Raw genomic sequence first — 16,335 nt, forward strand, 5'->3', positions numbered from 1 at the left:
GACAGACAATCGTATGCCCTCGCAATCACATAAAAATATTTTGCACTTTTGAGGTTCTGATTTTTTTAAATGACAAAACTTAAAAGGACAACCGACACCTCTGGACAAGTTGTGTCCATAATTTGTAAAATCATTTCAAATGACTTCTACTGAGTGTATTTTACAAAGATTCCACAGCATATAGCTATATTTTACTTTTTAAGACTCGCACTGAATATTCAGGAAGTCTTGTTTTCCAGTTGGTGACGAGTCCCGACGTGACGTCATGTCAGGAACGCCCCTGACCGAGAAAGCGACACACAATGCATTTTGGGTACTGTGTTTGATCTGAAAACTCCGTGTTGATTGCGAAATTTGAAGGAAAACATAAATAACGCAATGGTGAATCGTTGTGTGTTGCACCAAGACTACTATTTGATACTAGTTGACACAAATTCCCAGCAGACAAATCAGCCCATTTCCGACGGAGCTTGGATGCCATCTTTTGCATTTTCTGGAATGCTACATTGGAGTCCCGACAGCTCGAATTGGTACGGAAGGACTTCTTTAATCCATTGCAAATATTTATGCTTTCCTCTTTAGAACGATTTGAATCATATTCATAACTGGATGAGTAACAAGAAAGCATTTCCCCCGAATCTGAAGCCATTGTTTTGATTCTAGACTCTAGAATCTAGAGCAAGGCAAGATGTCCTGGTGTGACGTCACGAACAAGCGGGCGGAACCTTCGGAAACTCGCCATCTCTGAGGTCATTTTGAAGTAGAGTAGTTTTGGGACACAAACTCATTTTTATTGGTGTTTTGCATTTGACTAAAAATATCAGCCTGCGTGCTTTGGGTATTTTAGATGCTATCAAACGTTTTTCTGATGTCAGTTAGGAAACAAAAAAATTGTGTCGGTTGTCTTTTAAGTGTTAATCTAATGCAAAATGGTCACAAGAGTGTCAGGATAAAAAAAAAAAAAACTCCCTAAGCAGCATGTTTTTATTAGACTAATCCGCCAAATGGCGCTGCCGGCTGCACTCAAGACAAATGCTTCAAAGTGGAAAAATCACAGAAAACAAACTTGTTGTCAAAACAGGATTTGTTAGAAAGTGCTTTCCATTAAGTCTTCGTTTTGTCCCTCGCATAGCAGCCTGACTGGAGTGACTCATTCGGTTTCAATTTCAAGCCACTTTCTGATTGTCTTTGGTCACCTACGGCCCACCTGGTAAAATCTTAAAAAGTGACTCTTTTTTCGCTCCTCTCCCTTACAATCTAACAAATATTATGCAATACATTACATGCGATACATTCATAAAATAATACATTCGTGGGTGTATTGCAAAGCATACATCAACACTGCGTGGAAACAATACGTTACATAACATATTCCCATTAAATGAACGACGAGCCTCGCAGCGAGTGAGATCATGAATGCTGAGGTGTGGGAGGTCAACGTCCCATCCACGTGAACCTGTTTGGGGAATTTTGAAACTGTAAATCACAGGTGTCAAAGTCAAGGGCCGGGCGCCAAATCCGGCCCGCCATGTCATTTTTTTCGGCCCGCTATGATGCTTGCTAAAATCCGAACCAAAATTTCCTATTTTTGGATGTAAACCGCAATAACAGTCATTATTCTTGATTTAAGATTTGAAAACTAGTTATTCATTAATTTGTTGTGTGCTGTATATGTAATATGTGGAGGGGATTAAACATTCTTCCCCAAATTCATAACGGCCCTTGAGAGGAAACCATAACTACAATGTGGCCCGCGGCAAAAAAATGACATTGACACCCCTGCTGTAAAAGAAGCCAAGTCATCTTAATGTACATTTTTCTAGGATACTATGGATGGTGTTCACAACGGGAGCTTGAAACAGCTCTGAGAGCTTTCGATGTAACCACCACATTTGCAGAAGCGGGCACCTCTTGGTCTTAAGCGCCACGGTGAAAGAGTTAAATCCGGCTACATTTTTGTTTCCTTTGCCATTATACTTTGTCATGGTCAGTTTTTAAAAATTGCACTGTTTTGCCAGGGTCAATTAAAAAAAAGAAATGGACACATCTCTTATATTACAGTAGATTTGCATATGCATGGTTGTACATCAAGTTCTGTTCTGGTATTTCAGAAAGCTTTTGGTTGGCATCATAACAAGACCTATGTTGAAGCATTGGTTTGATTGCCATATGAGTTAAAATCAATTAAGCGTGTTGGGTGTTATATTTGTGGTATATTGGAGTGCTCAAGAAATGAATATATTGTACCATTATATGTTAACATTTTCTGTGAATTTGCTCAGTGCATGTCTTTTACCAGGTGCGTAGGGTTGCTATCAGAATCCAACTCAGCGAATGGAAGGGAAAAAGCCCAGCGTTTCTTTCTCTCTCTCTCTCTCTCTCTCTCTCTCTCTCTCTCTCTCTCTCTCTCTCTCTCTCTCTCTCTCTCTCTCTCTCTCTCTCTCTCTCTCTCTCTCTCTCTCTATTTCTCTCCCTCTCTCTCTCCCCCCTCCCCGCCCTTCTTCTCTATCTATCCGTTTTTTCCACACGCCCTGGTGACCAATGAGGGAGGCAAATGAAGCTGCTGCTTCACAGAAGATCATTCAAAAGTGCCATACTATAGGAGAGTAGCTAAAGAGCTACGAGTAACACGAATATGTTTTCACTGAGGAAATGAGTAGTCTGCATTTTTGAGCTCCCGGACAAAGAGGTGAGCAAATGTCTTTCAATGTCTTGACTAGAAATATTGTTGTCATATGTTTAAAAAAAAGAAGAGTGGTGAATATTGAGGTGTGTTTTCTTACCTTTTTTACTCACTTGGTGTTGCTTTCCTGTTTTGCGGTAAATTGTGGATTTTGCAAAGCTTCTTTGAGTAGTTTTTGTGTCACAATTAGGTTCTGGGAACTGTCCCTGGTGCTGCGCTCACCAGAATATGCATTTGACGTTCGAGTGTCCAATTTTCTGTACTGTCTGTACCTGTTGCTTTATTATATTTAAAGAACAGCAATGACAACTATTTATATATATATATATATATATATATATATATATATATATATATATATATATATATATATATATAAATATATATATATTCTATATACTATATATAAAGAACAGCAATGACAACTATTTATGTGTGTGTATATATATATATATATATATATATATATATATATATATATATATATATATATATATATATATATATATATATACAGTGGTACCTCGGTTCTCAAACGCCTCACTGTTCGAACAAATCGGTGTTCGAACAAAATATTCAAGATATTCTTGCTTCGGCGTTCGAACATCAATCGGTGTTCGAACGCCCATACGACGCGTGAGTGCGTACGCGACGGTGGGGAGCTGAGCGGCGCACGGATGTATTGCTCTCTCCGTGACCAACTGTTGTCGATAGCTGATGTGCTGCGTTTTGCTCTAGCGTTTAATATAGGTGTACGAAGAGTTTTAGCCCCTAATCATGCCTCCAAAGAAAGTAAGTGCTGCTTAAAGTGACAAAAGAAAAGTAGTGCGTACAACTATTGTATTTAAGAAAGAAATAATTGCAAAATATGAAGGAGTTGTGCGAGTGTCTGATCTGGCGAGGGAATACAGCATGGCGAAATCTACGATCAGTACTATATTAAAGAATAAGGAGGCTGTGAAATCTAGTGATGTGGCTATGGGAGTGAGAGCAAGTGTCATTGGATAGATATTTTAAGAGAAAAGAACATCCTGTAGCCGAGTCATCCGAAGCTGTCACGTTCCGAGCGAGAGTGACGGCAGAAGACTTGTCGGAACATAGTGGAATGTTTGGGATCCCAAAGCAGACACGTACTAATCAAGCAGCATGTTTATTCACAAATAAAAGAAAACACTGCAAGTAAGAAGGCAGGGGTGGTCCGACCCGCTTACTACGCCAAAAAGTAACGAGGGGGCAAAATGACGCAATCCCGGAAGATGACATAAATTTACGGGACGCAGGGAAAATACCTCGGACCGGATACACTCGCGCAACGAAGGAAGAGTCCAGGTACGGTGGCGAGTTGAGTCAATCATCCGGCATTGGCGAGGTGATCGCGAACCGTATAAATGCCCCGTGTCCGTGATTAGAGAATGACAGCGGGTGGAGAACGGCCGGGAGAGGCAGAGGCAGCCCCCCCCCCCCCCGCTGTCAACTCGTAAGTGACAGTAGCAAAGAGGTGGTTTCGGCGTTCGAAAAAATCGCTTTTCGAACAGGGTCCTGGAACGAATTATGGTCGAGAACCGAGGTACCACTGTATATAAGTTGTATATAAGTATATAAGTTCTCTGGTAAGTTCTCTGTTGTCAGGATTCTTTCCCAACGACTTCCTGTTCTCATCCCTCACGCTTAGAGAGCACATCATCGCTGACTAGTTGTTTGCTGCTCGGCTGCTCCCCTCATCTCCGGCCCAGAATGAATGACATTCAGGAGGCCACCTCCCCCGGTTCCAGTCTCGGCGGTCCGGCGACCTGCGTCTCCAAAGTGGAGCTTCGTGTGTCTTGTAAAGCTCTACTAGACCGAGACACTCTGAATAAGTCAGACCCTTGCGTGATTCTCATGGTACAGACCAACGGACAGTGGACTGAGGTGAGATTTTTTTTCCTTCTTTTTCTTTATTTGTGAATGATTTGTTCGTCTCAGCAATGTGTGGGATAGTGAGGCTTCCATCAGAAAACATAAAACTTCTACACTCTTTAAAATGTTACATTAAGCCCTTGCATACTTCCACTCGGCCCTGCCCCGGCAAAAAAAAAAAAAAAAAAAAAAAAATGCATTCATATATCAAGGCAGCACTAAAATACTAAATCCTAATTTTCTCTTGCCCAGCAGACTGGTAGAATAGTCCTGGTGGAGGTTCAGGGTTCGAAACTGTGTAAGAATCGTTACTGTGTTCAGTTTGCACATTTCAAAAACATACACACAATGTTAATTGAACTTTAAATTGTCTATTGTTGGTTGTTGATTTTGTGCGTCTTTGTTTAGATTGTACCCCGCTCAGTTTTTCTTTCCGTTTTCTTTTAAGCATGTTGTGAATAAATGGACTTGTTAACGGACAGCGCGCTCAAGTTGTGCTCGGGCTTAAACGTTTATTTTCTTGGACTGCTCCCAGGCTGATTCAGAGTGTGGGAGGCAATTCTATCATTTCCCCTGTTAAGACTTGGGCAAATGCCAAACACAATGAGGTTATTCAGTTACAAGTTAATCATTCTTTTACAGTAGCATTAAAAAACCTGTTTAAGGGAAACTGGATCTCATAACTGTAAGTTTAATTCGCTGCCTGTGAATATGATGTATTTAGATGTTATTTTTCCTCAGTGCTGGGGGTGAAATGGTGGTGAGCAATGAAGAAAGATATGGATTTTTCGGGCTGTAATCCAAGGAATACTTGTCAAATGTGATAATAGATCGAGTTCAGTGAGGCGTGAACACAGGGAAGTACCTACATAAAACACATAAAAATTATCCACATTCAAAATGTCCAGTTTTAATGATATTAGAATGTGAGACCATGACAAATCATTTCACTTTTTTCAAGCACTTTTTTCAAGCATATTTAGCTGTGTTTAGAATTCACCCGTCACATTCAAAGTCATGTTAAATGGAAGTCAGCACACAACTGCCACTGTTCAAATGCCGTTACCTCATTCACTGCCAGACGTGCAAAAGTGCGTCCACTCCAGTGCCAAGATTTTTGTCATTGTCACTTGAATTCCAGAATCCACAGAATATTGAGTTTTTGGAATACATAAAAATTCAATACAGCGTTAGCAACCTTTGACTCTCTTCTTTAATAAGAAAAAATAATTCCTAAATTATATGGGTTGGATTGGATTGGATTTGCCTTTATTAGTCTCACAGTGGAGAAATTTACATTTCACAGCAGCAAACTGATGAAAGGAATGAAAGTAGAAAAACAAAATACATGAGCTGCTGGAAAGGCAGCCACTCTCGCGGCGCCATCTTGAAGTCAAAAGAACAAAAAAAAAACTAAATAACGAATAATATGACAGCACAGAGACAATATGACAAATCAAAGACACAGAGAGACATTCATTCTTCTCTTCATTCTGGAGTTATATGAGCTTGAAATGAGGGTGGCTGTCCAAAATGCAATGCAATACATATATATTGGTTTATATAGCGCTTTATCAACAGCTGAAGGGTTTTCTAGCGGCAACATGTTGGTTTTCTGAAAATACAGACTGTTGCTTTGAACCGTTCATAATTATTTCCACCTTTCCGATCAATTGAAAAACAGGGCCATAGTTTGTTGATGTCACCACCATACACAACATTGGTAAATTGTTGTGCTGAGCAATTTGGTTCTCGGCTCATGTACATATAATTTATTATTATTATTATCATTATTATTTTTTAATGTTTTTTTATCCCACAAGGTTTGGCATTTAAACATGGGTGCAATGACATTATATCTACTGGTTCTATCCCCTCCACACTTCTCAAACAGGTTTCTTTGGGCAATTTCCAGATAAAATGCTAATTTTGATTCAGTGCCGACCATCACATGTGCGCATGTAAACAACCTTCGTGTGTCCATGCTCATGAATGTGTTAAAAGAAACAGATGTTAATGGCATGCCACATGATAAAAGGCTGGTTACTGATCAAACTATTCAGATAAAACTCTTTCAGAACAAGTGGTGAAATATACTTTCATATCTCATGGCAGGGATGTTTTTTCGCAGAGGTTTCATACCTAAAACATCTCATTCTCTGGCACAAGCCATCTTCTGTCGCCTAGATTAACTGTCATCAACAAAAAGACTCATCAAACTCATCCCAAATCTGTCCATCCAGATGGCACAAAGTGAGGAGGAGGATGGTGAGGAAAGGAACAATGAAGCGATGTGGCATTTGCTGCCATTTCTCATTTTTTTTAAATTTCGATAAACTATCACATACGTATTTATGATTTTTTTTAGGCAGAATAACTTGCTTATTTACTGTTTTTGTGCTCAGGCTACAGCCAGGTCTAAAATGAAATGACTGTAATGCTTTTTGGCACAAGAGTGGCAAAGAGGAGGCAAAGGCACAGTTTTGAGATTGGAAGAAAGTGACACTATTGAAAGCTGTATTTTCTTAGACAGGCGCGCATGCGCACAGCACTAAAAAATGGCCACATTTCGATTTTCGCGGCATGATAAGTTTGGTTTATGGCGTTATTAAATTAGACAGACGCCCTGCGCCTTACGCAGGGCATTTTTTACTAATCACCTTTGGCGTCACATTTGATAGTGATCTATTTTGCGTGTGTATCTCTACACATGGGGTGCAAAATTGTTCACATTACTATTTTAAAGTGTAACAATTCAATTATGTTCCATTCAATTGGATTACAATCCAATGTGGGTATGATGCAATTACAGTGATACCTCGGTTTACGAACGCTTTAGCTAACGAACTTTTCACCTTACGAACGTTAAATTCGCAAGAATATAATCTTGGCATATGAACTATTTTTCGGGAAACACACAGAGCGCCACAACGAGTGATGAGCCGGTTCTTGGAGCTCCTGAAATGGAAGCCGGCTTTTTTTCTCCTCTATTCCCCGCCCCAGTCTTCGGTTAAAGCCACACGTGATTGGTCAAGGTCCGTGTTAGAGGAGAGAGGGGACACACGCAGCAGAACACACGCAGCATTGAGCGGAGGAGGGGTTACAGAAACAGAAACACACACACGAAAGGTAGACGACAGAGGTTGAAACAAAAAAGTGGAAAAAAACAAAAGTGAAATGGTGAGAAAATGGATAGAAAACTGTGAAATTTGTAGTCGTTTCAACTTTATTGATAATTCAAAGGCAGAGTGTAGACTGCAAGGTTAAAATATCCCATCAATGAGGCTCCACAAATAACCCGCACAAGTAATCTGTACATTTTGAAGAGAACATACAAGCAAGGGAACCAGCTATTAATGAAGTTCCTAGTGTGTCTGCCTGCATCTGTTGTTGTTGCAATATCACAACTTCTAAGACATACAACCCAGAGCTCCTTGAGACACTTTAAGCAAAAAGCTATCCATTCTATCAAGCCATCAACGACCATCACAAAGGTAAATAAAATGACTTTATTATACTGTACAGTCTATTTCTTTAGATACAATACCATACCACATTTATTATACATAAAATAAGGTATATTGTGTGTAGTTTTAAGGCTTATTTAGGTGAAAATTATGTTTTATGGGGACTTGGGAACATTTTATCATCATTTTAATGGTTTCATATGGAAAATTAATGTTTGGAATACACACTTTTCACCTTACACACACTTTCTTGGAACCAATTGAGTTTGTAAGCCAATGTATCACTGTATTTTGTTGTTATTTTAGAATCTACATGAAATTTTCAGTGAAAAAGTGGCATTTCCTTCAAAGCTATACCTCTCCAATAAAAGACAATTAGATTCATCAAGTGGAACTATTTTGTTTGGGTTCAATTCAATCCATTCACATCTTTTCACTAATTCCCACCAAAGATGATTTCACTAGCATACCCTTCAATCGGCATAAAAGTCACTCATAAACCACCATCTTTACAGTAATTGGTACTGTAAAGATGTAATTTTGAGTTGATGTGATGAGGAGGGAAATGAAAATATCTTCCTTCACACCCCAGGGAAATCATCATAATTCAAATGGAAACGGCCTTGAGGTACGACAGCAAAAGCTGTTGGATTTTTCTCTTTTTTTTGGAAACCATGTGTTGATAATAATAATAATAACCCGGTAGTCGAGTGGTTAGCACACTGGCTTCACAGTGCAGAGGTCGCCGGTTCGCGTCCCGGTCCGGCCTCCCTGTGTGGAGTTTGCATGTTCTCCCCGGACCCGCGTGGGTTTTCTCCGGGTCGTCCGGTTTCCTCCCACACTCAAAAAAACATGCATGGCAGGCAGATTGACCACTCCAAATTGTCCCTAGGTGTGAGTGTGAGAGTGACTGTTGTATGTCTTTGTGTGCCCTGCGATTGGCTGGCAACCAATTCAGGGTGTCTCCCGCCTCGTGCCCGAAGACAGCTGAGATAGGCTCCAGCAACCCCCGCGACCCTAATGAGGAATAAGCGGTACGGAAAATGAGATGAGATGATATAATAATAATAATAATAATAATAATACATTTTATATTAAGCGCCTTTTGTGATTTTCCTTGAAATGCAAACACAGAGTGCACCATGGTAAATAACTTTTGACATTCCCATTCACTCCTATGGGCAATTTGTAGTCTTCGGTTCACCTAGCATTCATCTTTGGAGAATGTGGGAGGATGGAGTAACTGAAAAACAACAATCTCGAGCATAGAGCATAACATGCAACCCCAAGCACCCACCCCCAGTTGGAAATTTCCATCACACTTGTCCTCAAGAGGACGTTTGGTGTGACTTTGAAATATAAAGTGTTGATATGATGCTTCTAAATTACGTTGAATGCAAAAAAGTTACATTTTCTTTATGTCCCCAAATGCTCTTTTGACAAAATGATCATATCAATAGAATTGGATTGGTTTAGCCTTTATTAGTCTCACTGTGTAGAAATTTACATTTTACAGTATCAAGTGATGAAAGTAAGAGGAAAGGAAGAAGTAGAAAACCAAAATACAGGACCTTCGGTAAAGTCAGCCTCTCTTGCGGTGCCATCTTGAAGTCAAAACAACAACAAAAAAACTAAATAACAAATGATGTGGACACAACACAAAAGACTTAGACAGTCATTCAATCTTAATTTTTTGAAATGAAGTAATTCTAGATGAAAGTGGAGAGGAACAAAGTATCCTTTTCACCAGTGAATCATGGACGTCATGGAGAAATATGCATGTCTGCTACAGGCTAAATGTTGAAAAGCAAAGATAAAGCTGCAGTTTTAATTACTAAAAATTGACGCATAAGGAGAGCAAGAACGTTGCAGGATGAGCAGACGGAGCTTCAGAGAGCACAGCTTTCATGTCAGGCAGTGAAACGCAGACACGGACGTGGCCTGTTCGCTCAGATTAAATGTCAGAATCCTCCAATCTTCTGTCATATCTTCTTCTTGACTGAGCGCGATAAAAGATTGGTCCACCTCAATCATAGAACATTTGTTTGACTTTGTCTCTTTCTTTTGTGAGAATATAATTGCAAAGTTTTGACCCGTTGGTCGTCCAACGACCGTCTCTCCCTTCTGAGTTCGATTTTATTGTGATTGATGAAAATGGAATATCAGCAGCATGCCGAAGTTGAATTGGGTATATTTTCTTTCAGTTGGACAGGACAGAAGTGATCAAGAGCAATTTGCACCCCGTTTTCGCCAAGGTTTTCTCCTTGGATTACTACTTTGAAGAGGTTCAGAAGCTGCGATTGGAAGTGTACGACATCCACGGCACTCACAGTATCGGCACGCGTGATGATGACTTCTTGGGCGGTGTGGAGTGTACGCTCGGTCAGGTACGTGTGAATGGCACACAAATCATCTTGCGCGAGTCGCATGAGTCACCGGCGTTTTTTGATGTGCACTTGAGCCAATCGTTCTGTCGTTTCTGCAGATTGTGGCCCAAAAGAAGATGGTGAAGCCTCTACTTCTCAAGTATGGAAAATATGCTGGAAAATCCACCATCACGGCAAGTCCTTTAAACTTGCATTATTTTGTCAGAACTTTCTGCTGCAGATATTTGAGTACTTTTTTCCACAAGTACGTACTAATCAAGCCAAATTGTAAAATTTGTCATCATGAACCTTTTTTGGCTTACTCATATACATTCTGAATTTCCCATTAACTCCTTCACTGCCATACATGTGCAAAAATATATCCACTCCAATGCCAGGGTTTTTGTCATTGTCACTCCAATTCCTGGACCCACAGAATATTGAGTTTTAGGACTTGATAAACATTCAACGCAGCGTCAGAAACCTGAGACTCTCTTCTTTCATCAGAAAAAATGTTTAATTCCTAAATTATAAGGGTCTGTAGTTATATGAGCTTGAAATGAGGGCGGGTGTCCAGAATGCAATGCAATACATGCATAATACTTTATATAGGGCTTTAACAACAGCTGAAGGGTTTTCTAGCGGCAACATGTTGGTTTTCTGAAAATACAGACTGTTGCTTTGAACCGTTCATAATTATTTCCACCTTTCCTATCAATTGAAAAACAGGGCCATAGTTTGTTGATGTCACCACCGTACACAACATTGGTAAATTGTTGTGCTGAGCAATTTGGTTCTCGGCTCATGTACATATAAGCGCTAACATGGAGAAAAGGGAAATACTGCCTCCTTGTGGAAAAGAAAAAAAATGCTCGGGACCATCGGCACCCAAGCATGAAAAAACTAAAACCGAACAAATTCGGGAATGGCGCTGTTCGTCATATGTTCAATTCCCGAACAAATTCATGAATGGCAGTGATTGAGTTAATATGTTACACCTCCCCCAAACATACAGTATTGGCATTATTAAATTGCAGTGGTGGACCATCAGGGCCCGCAAGGCCTTCTCTGCTGGTCAAAAAATATGCCAATGACTCAGCAATTGAACAGTGGCTCCCCCGGTTACTGGACAGCCGGCTCGTAGTAGTTCTGATCTACGGCTCAAGCCAAAGCAAAGCTTTGTGGTTATTTTAAATTGACATGTAAGGTTTAGTAAAGTTCAATGGAGTTAATTTCTAAATTCTATGAGTTTGAAATGAGTGCGGGTGTCCAAAATACAATGCAACACATACATATTGGTTTATAGAGCTTTAACAACAGCTGAAGCTGGAACAAAGCGTTAACCTGGAAAAAGAGGAAATGCTGCCCCTTTGTGGAAGGGAAAAAACATCGCCAGAGGCAATGGCCAGCGAACTCAAACAAGAAAAAACAAAACCCGAACTAATTCGGGAATGGCGCTCTGCGTCATATTTTCAATTCCCCATAAATTTGTCAATGGCAGTTAAGTTGAGTATTCTTATGGTGTAACATGTATTTTGATTCATTCTTCATCTCCCATGATAATTTTTACAAACTCTAATTCGATACACTTTGAATTTCTTTTGACTGACTCAGTTCAACATTGCATGTTGTTGGCTTGCAGAGGTATTTTTTTTTCAACTTGAACGGTTAACCAAAACGTTAAAGGATTCCAATTTGCCACTGACGTTAATTTGAGGAAACCCGGCTCACCTGTGATCTCGAAAAGAAATAAGATGAGATAAGATGAGAAAACTTTTATTTGTCTTACAATTAGAAGAGTCTACGATATACTGTAACTGACACTCATGGAAATATTCAAAATCATAAATAGAGATTCAAATACAGTAAATAGATTACAGTCAGCTAAATCTTGTTCGCTAAATGTTCTCGAACAGTCATTCTCAAGATATATTACTACATCTGGTAAGTAAGTACAGTGATACCTCAGCTCACGAACTTAATTGGTTCCCAGAAAGTGTGTGTAAGGTGAAGAATTTGCCTGCCGAACATTTATTTCCCATAAGAAACCATTACAAATGAGAATAATTCGTTCCCAGGTCCCCATAAAACATAATTTTCTACTAAATAAGCCTTAAAATGACACAAAATACACCTTATTTTATGTATAATAAATGTGCTATTGTATTGTAATTAAAGAAATAAACTGTACTGTGTAATAAAGTCGTTTTATTTACCTTTGTGACGGTTGTTGATGTAGTTGCCTCTGGATGATATCCGAGTAAAGTTGCCCTGCTTTCTCAGCAATTATACCCTCACTCACACTGTGCCCTGCTAGCTGCTTTTCGTTAATTCAAATCAACAGAAATTTTTCAACCTCTTCTATTGCCTGAGACGTTACTTAGACAACACACAAAGCAATGTTCAACTTAGCATACTGGTACTGGGACGCGAAATCACACAAACGCACACCTCGTTGGTGTTTTTCGATGATTCTGCTCGACCGTAATTTTGTTTTGTGACCTCTTCGGCTTAACACTAGCCAGCGGTCGGGTCTTTTTCGGTCCCATAATAGCAAAAGTACTCCACTCAATAACAAACCACGTCTCCACTCAAAGAAATCTAGTCCGCAGCCACCGTGGCGCCGTTCGACCGTGTGGTTTAGTTTTCATCTGCTGAAAACTAATTTGTCAAGCAAGACTATATGCTTGCGAATGTATTGTTCGTGAGGCAAAAAGTTCGTGAGCTAAAGCGTTCGTAAGCTGAGGTATCACTGTACTACTAATAATAAGGTGGTACAGTATATAAAAAAACTGCCTGATTTTTGTTAAGTTGTATTGTTTTGTTCAATACATTTGCATTTGTTAAACCTGCAATAGATACTACCCCCTGTAAAGCTGCAGCTATTTGGCAACGGCCCATTGAATGTGTTTTTCAAGATGTCGACCTCCTACTCCCCTTTTACAGACTGATACGTTCATAAAGCCGGGCCCTTCAATGCTCTCATTTCTTGTTTTAAATGTCCAGTGAGCCCGTTTTCATTAAAAAGTTTAATTAAACAGCTGCTTCACATCCACAGTCTACATCAATACAGCGTCTAAGGTCACTCTTTTCAAGAAAAAAATTGAGTTACCCAATGGAAATTGACTGAAACTGATTCTTGTTGACGTGAACTGCTTGTGATTGGTGACCAGTCCTGGGTGAATTGGTCTGCTGTGACCATGCACCAAACTTCATGAGTATGATCGACGATGAGTTTTTGGTACACCAGTGACAGTGATTAAAGGCGTTGGAACAAAGGCCATTAAATCACAATTTTATCTGCTCGAGACAATAAAAATGTCTTCTATAGGGTTTGTTTTCATTAACCCAGCACAATTGCCATTTTTAGCATGACATTTACTTGGCATGTCGAGATCCTGTGTACCTTTTCAAGTAATACCGACTGTCTGAACAATGAAATGTTAGACAATCAAATCTTCTCTCTTGTCAGGTGCATGCGGAAGAAATTTCCGGTAACAATGGCTATGTGGAGCTATCCTTCTGTGCCAAGAAGCTTGATGATAAGGTGAGCGGAGCACACATTAAAATAAAAAGAAATTAAAGAAAACACAACATTAGGTACACCTATCATTTAACAATGTAATGTGACTCAGTGGAAGAAAATGTCTGCTTGAATTCACTTAATATGATGCCTTGAGATAAGAATTTTTATTTATTCGCCAGACCACACGAATTGTTTTTTCCCAATAAAATGAATGCAAATGCCTTTAACTCATTCACTGCCAGACGTGTAAAAAAATGTGTCCACTCCAATTCCGGGGTTTTTGTCATTGTCACTTTATTTCCATGAACCACAGAATATTGAATTTTAGGACTACATAAACATTCAGTACAGTGTTAGAAACCATCGACTATCTTCTTTTATCAGAAAAAAATGGTTAATTCCTAAATTATATGGGTCTGTAGTTATATGAGCTTGAAATGAGTGCGGGTGTCCAAAATACAATGCAATACATGCATATTAGTTTATATAGGGCTTTAACAGCAGCTGAAGCTCTAAACAAAGCGCTAACATGGAAAAAGGCAAATGCTGCCTCCTTGTGGAAAAGAAAAAAAACATTGCTAGAGCCATGGCCAGAGCTTCATCGGAACCCAAGCATGAAAAAAACAAAACCCGAACAAATTCGGGAATGGTGCTCTGCGTCATATTTTCAATTCCCAAACAAATTCATGAATGGCAGTGATTGAGTTAATATGTTACACCTCCCCCCAAAAATATACAGTATGGACATTATTAAATTGCAGTGGTGGACCATCAGGGCCCGCAAGGCCTTCTCTGCTGGTCTAAAAATACGCCAATGACTCAGAAATTGAACAGTGTATCCCCCGGTTACTGGACAGCCGGCTTATAGTAGTTCTGATCTACGGCTCAAGCCAAAGAAAAGCTTTGTGGTTATTTTAAATTCACATGTATGGTTTAGTAAAGTTCACCGGGGAGTGTTCACAAACTGCCATGAGCCTCTTTGTGAAACTTTGTTTCGATTTTTTTTTGCTCACAAGTCAAGGCAAGATAATTTTACGAACAAAGGCTCCCTTTTGAAAAATTCTTCTTCCAAGTCACTCGTTTCTGAAGGTACTGCGACTGATCATATCCATAGATTATATCACACTTTATTTCATATCAGAGATGGCTAATGCAGACCTGAGCTATTCTTCATCACACTGTCATTTTTGTATGTATTTGTCTGATGGAATATTTCAATCAGAAAGGCAGCAGGATCTTATATCCAATTCAACCGTGATGCTGTGAAAGTGTTTCATGTTCTCCGGAGGAGCTTCCTGCACTCAGCTCCAAGCTTCTCAGCAGTACCTCCACCCCCCACCCCAAACAAAACAAAACAAAAAATGTACAATCTGTCTTCTATTATCTTTTTTTAATTACACTTGTGCAATTTTATAACCACTCCCTGGACTGAGCTGAAGCGCGGATGGGAGCCTTGATTAGAGATCCTCTCCTGCATGATATTTGCTTCATTTAAGCTTTTGAAACTGAAACCGAATTTCAGCAGATATTTCTAAGAAATAACCTTCCTAATGTGCTCGATGGGAAAAACAAATGTTTTTGAGAGCTGTGAGCTTATTAGAGTGTATACAAATAATAGGCAGTTTCCATATGAAAGTGATGCCGACTATCAAACTCAGAATACATATTCATAAAATATTGTATCGTGGAAACAGGAAATGTGGGGAAGAATATTTATAAATAAATCAAATGGCTCTTTACAACCCCCAGTGTCCAAAAAGAAGAATTATTAATGCTAACAGTGAAACAAGTAGCTTCATAGATTAGTTACAATTCAAGAACAGGGGGGGGGGGGGATTTAAAGGAAAAGGGGACATTTCAAAAGAATGATCTTAGCCAGGGGTCCCCAAACTTTTCTTCCCGTGAGGCAGGGGAGGGGGTGCGGGAGGGGTGTCAGTTTGGAACAAAGAGCTTGACGATCGCAATGGTTTTCTTCCAAAGTACAACATTATGTTATACATTTCTAGATTCTTTCCTAAGAAACACATGGCAAAATGTAAGTTTTAAGGAGACTGGAACGGATCAAACACATTTCCATTTAATTTAGTAGGGATTAAATGAAAATGAATTAACTCGTATCTCAAGGCACCACCATATATAAATTAGCCTTATAAAAATTATGGATATGTTGTTGGGCAAATTATTATTATTACAATATAACACAATACATATTGAGTTATACAGCACATTAACAACAGCTTTAGCTATAACAAAGCGCTTAACATGGACAACTATCATATACAGGAAATAAAGCAGTCACAAAGATAGTAGAAAGCACCAGGGAGTAAAACTATTATTCTTATTTATTGATTAATTGATTAATTGATAAATTGGTTAATTGGTTTATAGATTTATTGA

The 16,335-nt window shown here is 39.3% G+C and overlaps 1 protein-coding gene across 2 annotated transcripts in view; it reads left to right on the forward strand.

Annotated features, from left to right (window-relative positions):
- Nucleotides 1-2,540: 2,540 nt before the first annotated feature.
- The window catches only part of cpne7 (copine 7), a 39,219-nt gene continuing 25,424 nt past the window's right edge, over nucleotides 2,541-16,335 (forward strand). For both annotated transcript variants that reach the window (XR_016114480.1, XM_088992499.1), the window contains exons 1-5: nucleotides 2,541-2,689; nucleotides 4,356-4,591; nucleotides 10,251-10,433; nucleotides 10,532-10,606; nucleotides 13,885-13,959. Coding sequence is in view for 1 of the 2 variants with exons in the window: in XM_088992499.1 (XP_088848625.1) it covers nucleotides 4,418-4,591; nucleotides 10,251-10,433; nucleotides 10,532-10,606; nucleotides 13,885-13,959 (507 nt within the window). In the remaining variant the exon portion in view is untranslated. The remainder of the gene's footprint in view (nucleotides 2,690-4,355; nucleotides 4,592-10,250; nucleotides 10,434-10,531; nucleotides 10,607-13,884; nucleotides 13,960-16,335) is intronic.

This window comes from Hippocampus bargibanti, linkage group LG03 (genome assembly GCF_051943395.1).
Source record: "Hippocampus bargibanti isolate YZ-2025 linkage group LG03, ASM5194339v1, whole genome shotgun sequence".
Taxonomy (NCBI): Eukaryota; Metazoa; Chordata; class Actinopteri; order Syngnathiformes; family Syngnathidae; genus Hippocampus; species Hippocampus bargibanti.